The following is a 13,709-nucleotide window of genomic DNA, read 5'->3' as shown; positions in this document are numbered from 1 at the left end:
AATAGAATCTACCCAATACCTTTAAAGTGAAAGAAATTTCATATGTTATGCAGTGTTTATGTTATGATATCTGTTGAAAAATAGGGTTAACTATTACCAAAGGAACTAATTTGAGAGCTCTTTACAGCTATAGGTGCAATAATTTTCGTATTCATATTTACTTTTATCAATATATGTAAGTGTTAAGCAGTCTGAGTATAATTTTAAGAAAGTACTTTTTATCCCAAAATAGAGATCAAATAGTCAAGAAAATGTGAAAAGTTAGTTTGGAAATTTATGATGAAAGGTACATGAAAATAATTAGAAAAGCAACTTACTTGGAAAAACCTTTTGGAGAGCAATTTAATGAAATGTAAAGCTGCATCAGTGTTTTCATTAGTCAATGCAAAAAGGTTCTATTTTTACTAGTTTTTAAGTTGCAAAAAATTGCCTGGGAAGAATTTCCTAATATTTTGACTCAACTGCAAGTTTAATTTAGGCTTTGATGAGCCTGAAAAAAAACAAAAAATCTCTTGACAGACATTTGAATATATATAATATCTTGAAAGTTGGAGTTAATTAGGGAATGTGATATCTACTTGATTAAGTAGACATTGTACAAAGGAAATTGGAGAGCAACTGACAGATAAATTTAAAGGGATGAATAAAAAATGATTTTTACTCTTAAAAATTGGTGCATTTTAATGCACATTAGCAGCTGACTCCATTAAAGTTACTGTTGTGGCATCCCCCACAGTTCATTGAAATAATGAACCCTTTTTGACTTACATTAGCATCCATTTTTCTTGAAGAAGGGGGATTTCATACCTCATAATTTGAATTAATATATTTTTTCTTTAGGTATAACTTTAAATGAAATTTGAAGAGGCAAACTTGTGAAATAATAAGACATGAAAATAATGCAGTAATATTGTATTCTTTATTTCTTTCAATTAGATTATATTTAGTTATATTATTGATCATACAATACATAAGGTTTAGGAAATCAATTTTGATTTTTGGGACTCAACTCAGAATTAATGACAGTTTTTTGCTATCAAAAATAAAATAGAATTTCCATCAATTGGTCCCTTGACTTTTATGTGTTTAACTTTAACTCTTTGAGTGCAACTTTTGGAAAGAATTACATAACTTGCACAAGTGGAATGCTGACTTGCACAGTACAAAATAATGGCATGTAGAAGTAAAACAAATATTTATCGTTTTACTGCTGGGAAATTCTATGGGAAAACCAAATATTAATATAATCAACTGATTCTTGTAGGAGATGAAGAATTAGGTTTTTATCAGTGGTTTTTCAAAATCAGTTTTACATTGACCATGGCCATATGAGCGCCTCATCTACTGTATATTTAATGACAGTTAACATAAAAACTGAGGAATATATTATATTTACACTGGTAGGAGGTAGGGTGGAGTTAACCACCCGCATCACTAAGCCCTCCTTCAGCCATGGGCTTCCTGAACTTTTTGTGGGGGTCATTCTCTCCTTTTAACTCGTTGCATCCCTCATCCTATTCCACAAAACACATTTCTGTAATTATTTTTAAAAAATCTACAACATATTTACAAATAGATTTACATATTTTTTTATGTATATATATTTATATAATAGTGGGGATTACTTATATTCTAAGACACTCATTTCCTTCAGCATCTACAAACAGCCCTCTCGAGATGATGCAGGAATGCATGTAAGAAATATTCTTCTGTAAAAATAAAAATATAGCATAACTTCTTTAAGGTCTGGAAGAATGAAAACAGGGAAAGCCTCTTTAAGCCACATACAGCTCCTTCACTTTCTCCTTCCCTCTCGTCTTGTTGGTTGTTGCTCTTGTATGGCTCTCGATCAAAGACTCGGCAAATGTGAATTTCTGTCATCCCCCTTGCTGCGACCCCTCTTTGCTGGTGACACGGATTGACCCAGACCCTGAGTCACAACAATTATGCTGTTGTTGGGTATCTGGGGCAAAGATGGGATATTCTGTGAAAAGAGAAACATTGAAGAAGGGAGTTATCCACGTGGATCAGATGACACAATGGGTCACATGTACTTAATTTAGTATATTTCAGTTGCCAGGAAATTGGTACATACTACACGTGCAGTGAACCATTTTGTGAGGAGATATTTCCTTGATATGTGTGTTTTCAATCACTCTTTAACATTTTGTCGTACAAAAAATTCTCCTTACATTTTATTCAAGGTGTATGACATATGTATCAGCATGAAGAATTTCTTTACTGAATGGGATTTGGTATAAAAAATATAGCTGGAGATTGATAAGTTAACAAGATAATGATCAATTGTTTAAGACATGAACTTCCATAGATGGAATCATGTACTCTTGATAGCAATTGAATTGGTTTTTAATATTTAGTCTTTGTCAGCCATGATATTTTGCAAAGTAAATATTATTGTACTTTTTGAGAAATCACTTATTATTTTGATGATACCTATAATTACTATAAATTGAGAACCTAACTATTCTTTAGATTGATCCAGTAGTAAATTATTAATCCAAACAATTTGAATTAATATTTGTTTTCTTAACTGTCCAATATGTTGTTAGTTTTTAATGTTTTGTAATGTTTGACCATGAATGATTTTATTGTGCTACTCTTTCAGCCACTAACTGTAATTACTCTCTGTTGTTGACCGCTACTTACCTGTAGCTATGACTAACTAGTTCATAGTCTTTCTAATACACAGTGAAATGTAGCACTTTAAGTAAACATTGCATTATTTCTTCTGATAATGAAGAAAAGGTAGTATCAAAGTGCTGTATTTTATGGCCTTAAGATATATTTCAGTAGATATGTTTTGCATCAAAACTTACTGTTAATATTAAAGGAGTAGATATTTTCCTCAGGTTGTGTATGTCAAAGACTATTGAAAATGGCTATGACCCTAAATATGCTTATTATATTAGTGATTATTCCTTTATTTAGTGCATCAGCCCTCATTATCTTTGAGGCAAAAAAGGTACGTTGTCTTGGTTATTAATTGGGTGAACTATTTTTACATCAATTTTTATTTTCTGTGTTATATAGCAGTTCATGTTGATGTTAGGTCCTAAATGTTAAATATACATGGTGTCTCATGTGTGCCAAACCTGAGAAGGTGATTCCTCATCATTTTTCTCATCGAAAATTCAATTTTAAATACAACAGCAATATTTTTAAGAGCTGGAAGGATTTAAACTTCAAGCTTTTGAATTTTATTTTAAATTTGCAATTTTTCTGATATCTGAAAAGTGTGCTTGTATATTGGTGGAAAGATGAATTTTCCTCTTGGAGATATGATTAATTTCCTGCAAACAATGAAAATCTAATACTTATTTTGAGTGAATTTAATTCCTATTTTCTTCAGTTTCATACCAAGGAATGAAATTTAACTCAAGTAGAGGATGCCATGTCTTTAATATACTAATAGAAATACAAATAATATGGGGATCAAGATGGTGTGGTGGCTAACGTACTTGCTTCCCACCCAAAGAGCCTGGGTTTGAATCTGAGGTGACAGATATTTTTCTGTGGTATCCTTACTTGAGTTGCTTTGATGATAGCACTGCGAGTTCATCATCCATTGGATGGGACATAAAAGCACAGACTTCTTGGCACTTTTTGTTAAGGGTAGGCTAATACCAATGCCAGATTTCTGTCCATCCATCCCAAATGGCATAAATGACCTTAGCTGTCGGTTGACTCCCCTAAAGCTACTACTACAAATAATGTCTTCAATGATGAATAATCAAGCTATAACAAAAATAAAATAGTAGCCTGGTGTTCAAATTTACTAGTCCCTAAAATCTCTTCACTTGTGGAAAAAGTTATGAAAATTATATATCTTCAAGTTGTCTAGCTCTAGCCACATTTCAAGTTTAAATACTTATAATGAGTATATGATTGTTCATTTCATATGAAATATTTCATCAAAGAAAAGTATGTAGCGTGTGGTTAGTCAAACTATTGGTATGCTTTAATATCTTACATGGAAATTATGTCTTACATGGCAATTAGAGTGCTAGCTGAAAAATTTTTACTGTCTCCTGAGTTTGCATCTATTATTCCTGATTGCTGTAATATTTTTGTAGGTTTCATGATGAGTTTAATTTTATAAATTAATCATTTATTATTTTTGACAAAATGATTATGCCATGTACAAAATGGTCTTTAATCAGAAGAAATTAGGTGGTCTTGTGATATAATGTCGCATTGTAGGCTTAATGATTGTTGTTACGTACTGTTTCAGTTAATATAATGGGTGAGAAACTTTTGTGGGTAACATCTAAATATTATTTTCTTCTGAAAAAATATCATAAATCACTTATCATCATAAATCACAAGGTCAGAATTTTAAAAAATGTGGCAGTTTTAGGGCATTCTTTGAATATTCAAACATAATTCAATTACATGCAACCCTCTAATATTTGAATTTTCCATTATATTTATTTCTTATAGGTCAAAAAATGTTGGTTTATATTGAAAATTCCTTTGTATTAAAATCCTAAAGCCAATCTCTTCATATTTGGCATTTTTACATGAGGTTATCAATACCACTATGAGTGGTGATTGGATGTTGGAGGTCGTAATATAGTGCATTATGTTAGGTATGCAAGGTAGGAAGAGGAAAGTGAGAGTCATGTCGGATGGAATGTAGGGAGGTAGAATATACATGCTGTATGAGGAATTTAAGAACAGTAAAATGTGGTGTCAGGTAGAGCATCAGTTTGAGTCATGTTATTATGTTAGGTGAATCTAAGAAATGCTGGGGTGTCAAGTTTGTGTGTATCCAAAACGTAATTTAAAAGGTAGACTACCAAGTACCAATAATTATCAATATCATAATATGTATTTTTATTATTGCTGTGTGCACATTTACATATATTTAGGAAAGTGATGAAGAACTAGTAGAGAAGTTGTATGTTTGTGCGCCTAAAATTATTTTAATTTTTTTAATTCTCACCTTTGGCCTTGCTGTGTTGCCAAGCTCGTAATCACCTGTGAAAGAGCTTATCTCACTCGTGTGGAAGTTACTGAAGTATGGCAATTTTAAAAGCTGCTCTGCCGTGTACCGACGTGCAGGGTTTTTCTCAAAGCATTTCTGAAAGATATTTTTAAATTAGTCAACTTTGTCTTAGCTTTTAGGTTTTAGTTAATATTAAACCACCATTATCACTTTATTGAACCAATGAATATACGTAATAGATCAATGATTAGCTAGTAATTTGATTGAATATGTAGGGAATTTATTATAAACTCTGTCATCATTGAGCTTTAACATCATGTGGTCATTTCTTCTTTTATTTATTTAAAATGAGAGTGGAATTTGATAAATTGTGAATTCATATCAAGAAAATCATTAATTGAATACAACAGGCCATCTTGTAGTGCTATATGAAGAAGCACCTGCTAGAAGATTGTTTCCAAAAGCAGATTGGTTTTCATTAATTCCTAACAGCAGTGGGTAGGGTTCAAAAGAGTTGCTATTGTGAAATCTTATAATTTGTTTAACTTTATTATCATGATTTAATCAATAGGAAAAAAATTAATCATTTGGCCTCCCAAATAAAAGAATTTCCAGAATGAGACACCACCTGAAATGATTATGTGACACCAGAATAATGTAAATGACTACCATAACCCTCTAAACTAAAAGTTTTATCAAAACCTATCTGGTCATTCATGTGTAATTGACTGTTATTTAACCAAAATAATAAATATAGTAGATTTATCTCTTCTCATTTGGTGAAATATACTGAACAATCCAAGTGTAAAATATAATGGTGGTCAGAATCATGATTTTATTCACACAGATAGGATTGTTGATATGGCAGATAGCTTGAGTAATTCAAGTTCCAATTTGGAGCTGGAGTTACTTACTGTAAGGAATTCAAATCCTTGAGGGCTGAGGTTTTTGGGCAGCATTTTCTCTAGGGGTTCCTTGGTGATTGTGGGGCTGTGATATTTACGGGTTGGAGATTCTGAAATCCTCAGTGCCTGCATTTGCTCTGGTGTGAGATCACCTGTAATATCAAGGAAAAACATGAAAATACTGCAAAATGAACATTTCAAAAAGATAAATTGATTTAGATTGGATCTCCCAATTAACACCAGCAGCTGAAGTAATCTTGGAAAGTAATAAATTTTGGGTAGGGAATGGCCAAGGAATAAAGTGAAAGATTTTTTTGTAGTAGGTTCATTTTAAGAAACAATAGGAAAATGAGGGATCTTTGATGCTTTTAGGCTGAAATTCTTTGAAATATGACTACTAGCACCGGAAAACACTGCAAACTCTTCTTATTGTTGTGGAAAATAAATATAATTTTATAGTGCTCGTTTTTTAGGAATAACCTTAGTCATCAAATTGTGTAATATCTTCAGGTTTGCAAAATCATGTGCATATTTGCTTGCTTATTCACTTTTATAAGAATGATGACAGCAGTATATTGAAATACCTTGGTTATAAAATTGGGACATTGAAAAATTATTTCTTAACTAACCTAAGGTTCTTTCTTATTTGTAACAGTATAAAATACTGTTTACTTTTAAATTCAAATGATGGTGAAATTTGCACATTCATTTTATTTTTTGTTAAAATATTACTAATGATCCATTAATAAACATAAATGATACCCCTATTTATTATTAAATTTTTTAAGATCACCATTACTTTATTTTGATGAGAAGCATAATCATAATTTGGATTTGGGGAGTTATTTAGCAATAAAAAAATTAAGCAAGTTTTTCTTGAATAAGTCTTTTGATGATATTTTAAGAATTAGAAATATTAAAAATGAATGCTTTTTGCTTTCCTTTGATGAATTTTTAATTTCTTACCTAAGGTTTTTTGAATCAGAAATAATTGGTCCATGTCAGTGTTTCCTGGCCACAGGGCTGCTGACCTCAAGAGCTCTGCATACACACAACCTAGATAATATAGAATTTATTTATGCACATTAAATATATTTTATTACTTAATTAAGCTCTTAATTTCAAGTAATGAGTGAAGAGCCCAGATCACCTATTATTAACTGAGAATCAGTTTTCATTTTGATAGTGGAGACTGACAATTGGTATGATAGGCAAATATTTGCAGGAAATTGCATTAAAAAGGAAAGTTACAATTTGACATTCTATAATAACCATCAATCCCTCTTACCAACTGCCCAAATGTCCACAGCAGGTCCATAGTTAGTCATAGCGCAAAGAAGTTCTGGTGCTCTGTACCATCGTGTAGCTACATATTCTGTCATCTCTCCATTAGGTGATGCTGTAATCAATTAGGAAAGAAATATGACTCTCAAATAGATGTGAAATTTTTTAGGTTGTTGAGATACCTAATTTTACCAGATATTTAATGTATATTAATTTTTAAATTATATTCTTTCTAAGTTTGGATTTAATATCTATTTAAGTGTACACAATACCAAGTGTGCAAATTACCAAGAAGTAAACTTTCATGACCTGTCAAGCTCATGTGCAGGCTCTTTAGTTTTTTTTTAATTTTTGAATATATTTTGTCCTTGAATATCATGGATTTTCATACGAGATGAAATATTTGTATAAACTAGCATAAAAGATTAATTTACAGTTTTCCACTTCATAAACTTTCATTTAAATGGGTGCTATGTGTTTACATCACTCTCACAATTTCTATTTGGTCCGTTTTGTTCTGTTTGCTTTGCATGGTCCCCTAACCCCTCTTTATCAGGATTCTTAATCCTTTGGACATTCCCTCCCACAATGTCAGTGCCCCTCATTGTCTTTTTAACGGCCTCAAAACTTGAAAATGATGTAAAAACATGGAAACTATTGAGAAAAAGTTGAGTGGAATATAACAAGTAACTCCTCTCACTGTATAAATGAATATATTTTGAGAATTATGAAAAATGAAGGTGATAGTTCTGCATAGTTTTCAAGGTTAGGTAATTTTTAAATACCTAGAGACATGATCTTTGCTTAAGGCAGGTGGCACTGTGAATGAATATGATTTTTTAAATGCATACGAGTTACAAAACAATAATATGCTAATGGGTTTGAAATACCAAATATTTGGTGTAATCGACCATATTCCATCCTTTAGGAGAATTCTTTAGAACTTTAAGGTGAAGAGGGAAGATGGGGGTTACAAGAAAATGCTAAGGGGGGTTTATCGCATGAGTAAGAAAGGTAAAGTCATGAAAGTGAATCGATCATGATGAAAATACCTGCATTAGCTGATTATAAATCCAATTAAATATAATTTTATTCTGGAATAAACTAATGTTGCCACCAACATGACTTTAACAATCTCTTTATTCGAATGTTATAACTTCCATCATTATTTAACCCATGGCATGACGTTACTGCTTTAAACATTTATTCCCTTGCAATAAAATGTATAATAAGTAACTGTTGCATTTAAATATTACAGGGCAATATGTTAAGAGCTAGATTTTGTCTAGTCCCAGAAAATATTTTACATCTTCATGGATTTGTAATGTACTACCTCGTAGGTCTAACTCTGTTTCTGAATTGTTTTCTTTTTAGTTCTTCATTATTTCTGTCACCCTTCATGTCATCCAAAATGTCTACTCTCTACATCCCTTTTCCTGATATATCAGCAGGTTTTTTACTTCTTCAACCTTCTACATCACACTATCTTTCAATATCTTATTTATATCTATAAAAACATCAAATATAGATTTATATTTTGTTGAAAATTCTGAAAGAGTATAGAATATCACGTAGGCCAGATAGGGGGAGGGGGAGGAGAGGTATGGATAGCTTGGACGAAATGAAGTGAGGTAGAAAGCATGTGGAATTGAAGAAGGGTTTATTGTAATCTGTGGTGTCAGGTTGTGTATTGTTAGACATATCTAAGAAATGTAGTTGTATTTAGACTGTATTCATCCAAAATCTTCCTTAAATGGTAGAATACCAAATTTAATATTATTTTTATGTACTAGTGAATATTTATGCATAAGAAGCTGATGTCCTAACAACCCCTCACCCCACCATATGACCTTGCAGGGGCTTTGGGGGTATTGTGTGGATGTAGATGAATTTCACCACCATCCCTATTTACTGGCTTCTTCAAATATCACATAGTGTCAACAAAAGGAACAGACTCTTTAATATTTCTCTCAATCTGGCTTATTTGCTCCATTTCCTGCTTATGAGCATTTCAAAGGCCACTTTTATGCGCCCATCCTCTTTTCTCAATGACAGGTTTTGAAACTTCATTGGAAATTGCTATTAAACTCTTTACTAATCTTCACTTTTCACTCAAAAACACTCATCTCCTTTATGAATGCTCCTGTGACTAAGACAATTCTCCTGGCCCTCTTATTTCAGTGCCTAATTATACCGTACTCGTATATCCTGCTTAAGGTATAGGGCGCTATTCATGGTTAAGAGTTAGTTGAGGTAAAGAGTGTCTTAATTAACCATGGAAGGAGGAGGTAGAGGCAACTTACACATGGACCGTGCGAATCCGAAATCGCAGAGCTTGAGGAGACCATTGGAAGTTAGGAGAAGGTTCTCTGGCTTGATATCCCTGTGGACGCAATGGCGGCTGTGGATGTAGTTTAGGCCCACAAGGGTCTGCCAGGCGATCATCTGAGCCACCTCCTCGGGGGCACCGTGTGGGTGGGCCTCCACCTCGTCCAGAACCGTCCTCTCACAGTATTCGAAAACGAGGTGGAGCCGACGCTTCCGCCGGAACACCTCGATCAAATTCACCAGGTTCGGATGCCGTAAGTTCTAGAGAGAGAGAGAGAGATGAAGGAAAAAGATACATGAATAAAGGTTTGGTTAGAAGTCATGAACACTTATCCTTATATTTTGAATTGCATATCACAAACTTTTATGTTTATAATAGATAGGTATTTATTTCGCTGCACTGAGAAATAACTGCTTTGCCGCGAAATATTTTATGCACAGCCAAACTCAGAAGCCACCTTTAGCGATTCGTAGCGAACGCTCGTTAGGACCAACGCTAACTTCCTTGCTTTCATAAATATATATTAAACGCACGATCATAGTTTTTTGGGGTTAAAAGATAGTAACCACAGCAACAATTTAACAGCAACCGCAACAACAGCAACCTTAACCTGGAGGTTGATTTGATAGGTGAGGGTAGAGCCCATTTCGTACTTAGTCCTTCATGGAGGTTGAAATTCACACATCAGGGTAGGAGGGGTTAGTTCCTTTCTCTATGCCGCCTTTGATTTCCCAAGAAGGTCTGGTGCCCGAAAGATCACACAGCTTTGAGTGAAGGTGAGGGAGCCCAGAGGCCTCGTCCGGAATCGAACCCTTATCCTCCGGTCGGTAGCCCAGCACTCTACCTAATGGGTTACTACTCCCTCTTAAATAAAATAGCGAGATTTTATTTAATAAACCCGTAGGTGTTTTAGAAAAAAATTTTCACGCTGCAAATGACACTGTTTTTACTATCAACATTTCTGTTTGAAGTTTCAAACTTATTTAAAAATTTGTATTATTGTTACCATTTTATGCTCCAGTTCAAAATATCCTATAAAATCCAGAAATAACGAAAGTTTCTTTAAAAATTGCTATCATAATCATCGATCACTTAAAACATTATTGCAGTGAGTCACTCCATTACTTCATTGGGTGTGAGTCGATTAGGTGGATTGAAGTCGATTGAGAATATGAAACTTGCTGCCCGCGAAAAATTGCAAATACACTTGCACCCAGAAAAAATGTTTTTATGGTGTCTTTAGTGGAGCAGTATTTTACTTAAAATTGCTTTCCATATGTAATATAACCCTTTAACCCTTACATAAAATTCTAGCAGGCACTTCCTTTCCACTTCTCCCTAACACTTTCTTCCGTTGCTTCACCTCCATTCCTCCTAACTCCTTTACCCCGAAAAATCTACTCGTTCCACCTCACCCTGTCAATTTGAACGCAAAAACTCGACTGCAAACAGTGGCTCTGCACCAACCTGCTTTCGAGTATTCTGCAAATTTATTTCACCCCAATGTTGGTCCCCACGTTGACCAATATATCAGTAATGTGTAGTATATGTCTTTTATAGTATATAATAGTTGACCTATACATGAAATATACGGGAAATAAAAACCTCTTCCATGGAAAGCCAATAGCTCACAGGATATTCTGCAATCTTAGGTCGAACAGATCACATCATGTCCTGAGAATACAAGTCAGGCGCAATCAATAACATTGCCTCTTAAGATTTTACTCTAATCGTAGTAGTTTCTCATATTTGGGAAAAAGGCTTCTGCATTTCATTGCATGAAAAACTTCATAATGATGTTTAATACAGATGCAATTTCTAAATTCATATATATTTTACAGAAGCTGTAAATTCAAATTAAGCTTCCGAACATTTTTAGAAGCAATGAATCAGTTAAAAAGTAATCATAAAGGCATACTTGAAATCTAAAAATGTAACTCTTTTAAGGAAAACTGAAAAAATAATAACTTTATTACTTTGGCCGTGACGAGATGAAACTAAAGCTATTTCGCCGTTATTCTTGTTTTTCACGCCATTTTCTTCTCATTAGTTAATGAACATTTTTGATTTCATTAATTTATGAAGATTGGATTTTGTAGGAATTTAAAAAAAAGAGTAAAAAAATGCATCCCTGAAGTTCTTGCGGCATTTTATGCAAATGGTATAACTCAAGCGTTCTGCTTTTTTTGCGCTGATACGTGTAGTTTCATTCCTTATTTTAGTTTCCTGAGGAGTAGGCAACACTCAACACTTAAAGTATAACAAGTGGTATATACTTCAGGATACTAAATTGATGATTAATGAATCGCAGGAGTTGAACCGAGAAATTTAACCGAGATGATTCGATGAGGGGTATGCTTCATTGGATGTTGGAGAAACCGAGTTAGCTCGTTAAACATATTACATTTTTGTACTTTGAGTGTCAATAGGAGGAGGGGGTTCCGAACTCGTCTTCATTTGGTCAACCTGTTAAGTTGTCATTGTTTAGAGTCGTTAGAATGTTGTTACTTGAATTTTTGTCTTTTCATGCTTCAACGGTACTTCTCCTGTAAATTGTACATGATTTTATGTTGAAAATAGGTGTCAAGGTAAACGTAAGAGTATCATATTTTCAAGAATGACGAATTGCATCCTTAAATAAATTTTATATTACTCAAAGCAATAAACACCCAATTAAAATGGCTCTCTCCAGAGTAGAGTATTGCAATACATATGGGATGGTTGATATTGTAAGAACGTACCCTAAATATTGGTAATACTATAACTATATGGGCAAGGAAGAAAAATACTGAATAATATCCAATGGCTCTTGGAGTTTCCCCAGGGATTAGTATCCGCATCAGTACCGGTGTCTATGCATCGAGAACACAGAACTCTTGCACTAACCACCGATACCTGGGATTATAGCCCTAGAATTAAGTCGAACCATATGACGTAATTTTTAATAGTGATAAATATTTTTTACGCAGAGATCAGTACAGAATTGAAAGGATGAAATAAGAGTACCTTAATCTTCTTTTTCCAGAAAATTTGCGAAAGATACAATAATCTATTTTGAATTACCTTGATAAAATCTTTTAAACGAAATATTGACGGACGGAAGTGACGCAGCTTGAGTTAATCGAATAAAAACATTCGTAAAATAAACATGTATGATAAGTACCGTTGCGCCTGGACTAAACAAATGCTATGGAATGAGATATACTATATTACCCATTAAAGGTTTTGTGGATTATCACATTTAAGTAGTCTATTTTCAATTATGTCATCTACAGGGAAGGTGAAGTTATTTATTTTAAAATACTCCTCATTTTGTAAGCAAAGGTTTTACGTTCCTAAGTATTTTTCGCTTCTATTTTCTCTCTTTTCCTTAAGGAGAACCTTGAAGTAATCATAAATGGAAATTTATCTAGCCCTCTAGCACACTCATTGAATGGTGCTTTGACATTACGTGAGAGAACTGCAAGGTCATTATCTAGTGTTCGCCCCTCTTTATGGGGCATTTATTTCCCAGCGATGACCTTTAAAGACCGCAGACTTGGAAAGAGAAGACGAGACGGTCCGCTCATTATTAAGAGGCATTCAGATCATTGCGTGAATATGGTAATATCTGCTTCGCTAAAGGCTGAAGGCAATCTACAAAGCCGGAAAGACCTTTAGATATTTTATTTGCAGTAGCAAGGGTAAAGATCGAAAGTATAAGGAAGATGTTTATTTTTTCTTTAGGAAAACCGTTCGTTTGGGGTAATTTATTACTGTAATAACTCACCCCAAGTATTGCTAATACCCAAAATATTTCGGCGAGGAAGAAAAATACTGAATAGTATTATATGGCTATTTTTTCCAACTGGGCAATTAATCTTAATTACCATTGGATAGGGTAAGAATCCCTATTTTTCTCGGTAATCGATTGCTATTGATACAAGTACCGAAATGAGGTCCGATACCAGGACTGATACCAACCCCTCTAATCGGTAATAACCTACAAAGGATTATTCCCCCATCCACTGGTAACTAGGATGATTTCTCCAGTTATTGGTACCAAAGTACTGGTACCTAATTGCATACCCCTACCTTATTCGCCTTAATTTGTACCCTAGGTTCTTATCCCTGAAATTGTATGATATAAACTAATTTTCATCCAGTGAACTACCGAGAGACGTTACATTTTAGCCTGGTATGCGACGTGATTTGGTTTTACAGTTTATGAAAAAGTAAATTT

The 13,709-nt window shown here is 33.6% G+C and overlaps 1 protein-coding gene across 1 annotated transcript in view; it reads right to left on the bottom strand.

The window, feature by feature from the left end:
- Positions 1–1,091: 1,091 nt before the first annotated feature.
- Positions 1,092–13,709, bottom strand: part of LOC139699047 (cyclin-dependent kinase-like 1) — a 109,032-nt gene continuing 96,414 nt past the window's right edge. Inside the window, exons 3-8 of the mRNA XM_071598050.1 lie at positions 9,462–9,747; positions 7,163–7,273; positions 6,841–6,930; positions 5,884–6,026; positions 4,967–5,104; positions 1,092–1,984 (exon numbers count right to left, since the gene is read on the bottom strand). Of these exons, the coding sequence (XP_071454151.1) occupies positions 1,850–1,984; positions 4,967–5,104; positions 5,884–6,026; positions 6,841–6,930; positions 7,163–7,273; positions 9,462–9,747 (903 nt within the window). The 3' untranslated portion in view covers positions 1,092–1,849. The remainder of the gene's footprint in view (positions 1,985–4,966; positions 5,105–5,883; positions 6,027–6,840; positions 6,931–7,162; positions 7,274–9,461; positions 9,748–13,709) is intronic.

Source organism: Hetaerina americana, unplaced genomic scaffold (genome assembly GCF_022747635.1).
Source record: "Hetaerina americana unplaced genomic scaffold, ioHetAmer1.1.p SCAF_9, whole genome shotgun sequence".
Lineage (NCBI taxonomy): Eukaryota > Metazoa > Arthropoda > Insecta > Odonata > Calopterygidae > Hetaerina > Hetaerina americana.
This window is presented reverse-complemented; position numbering and strand designations above follow the sequence as displayed.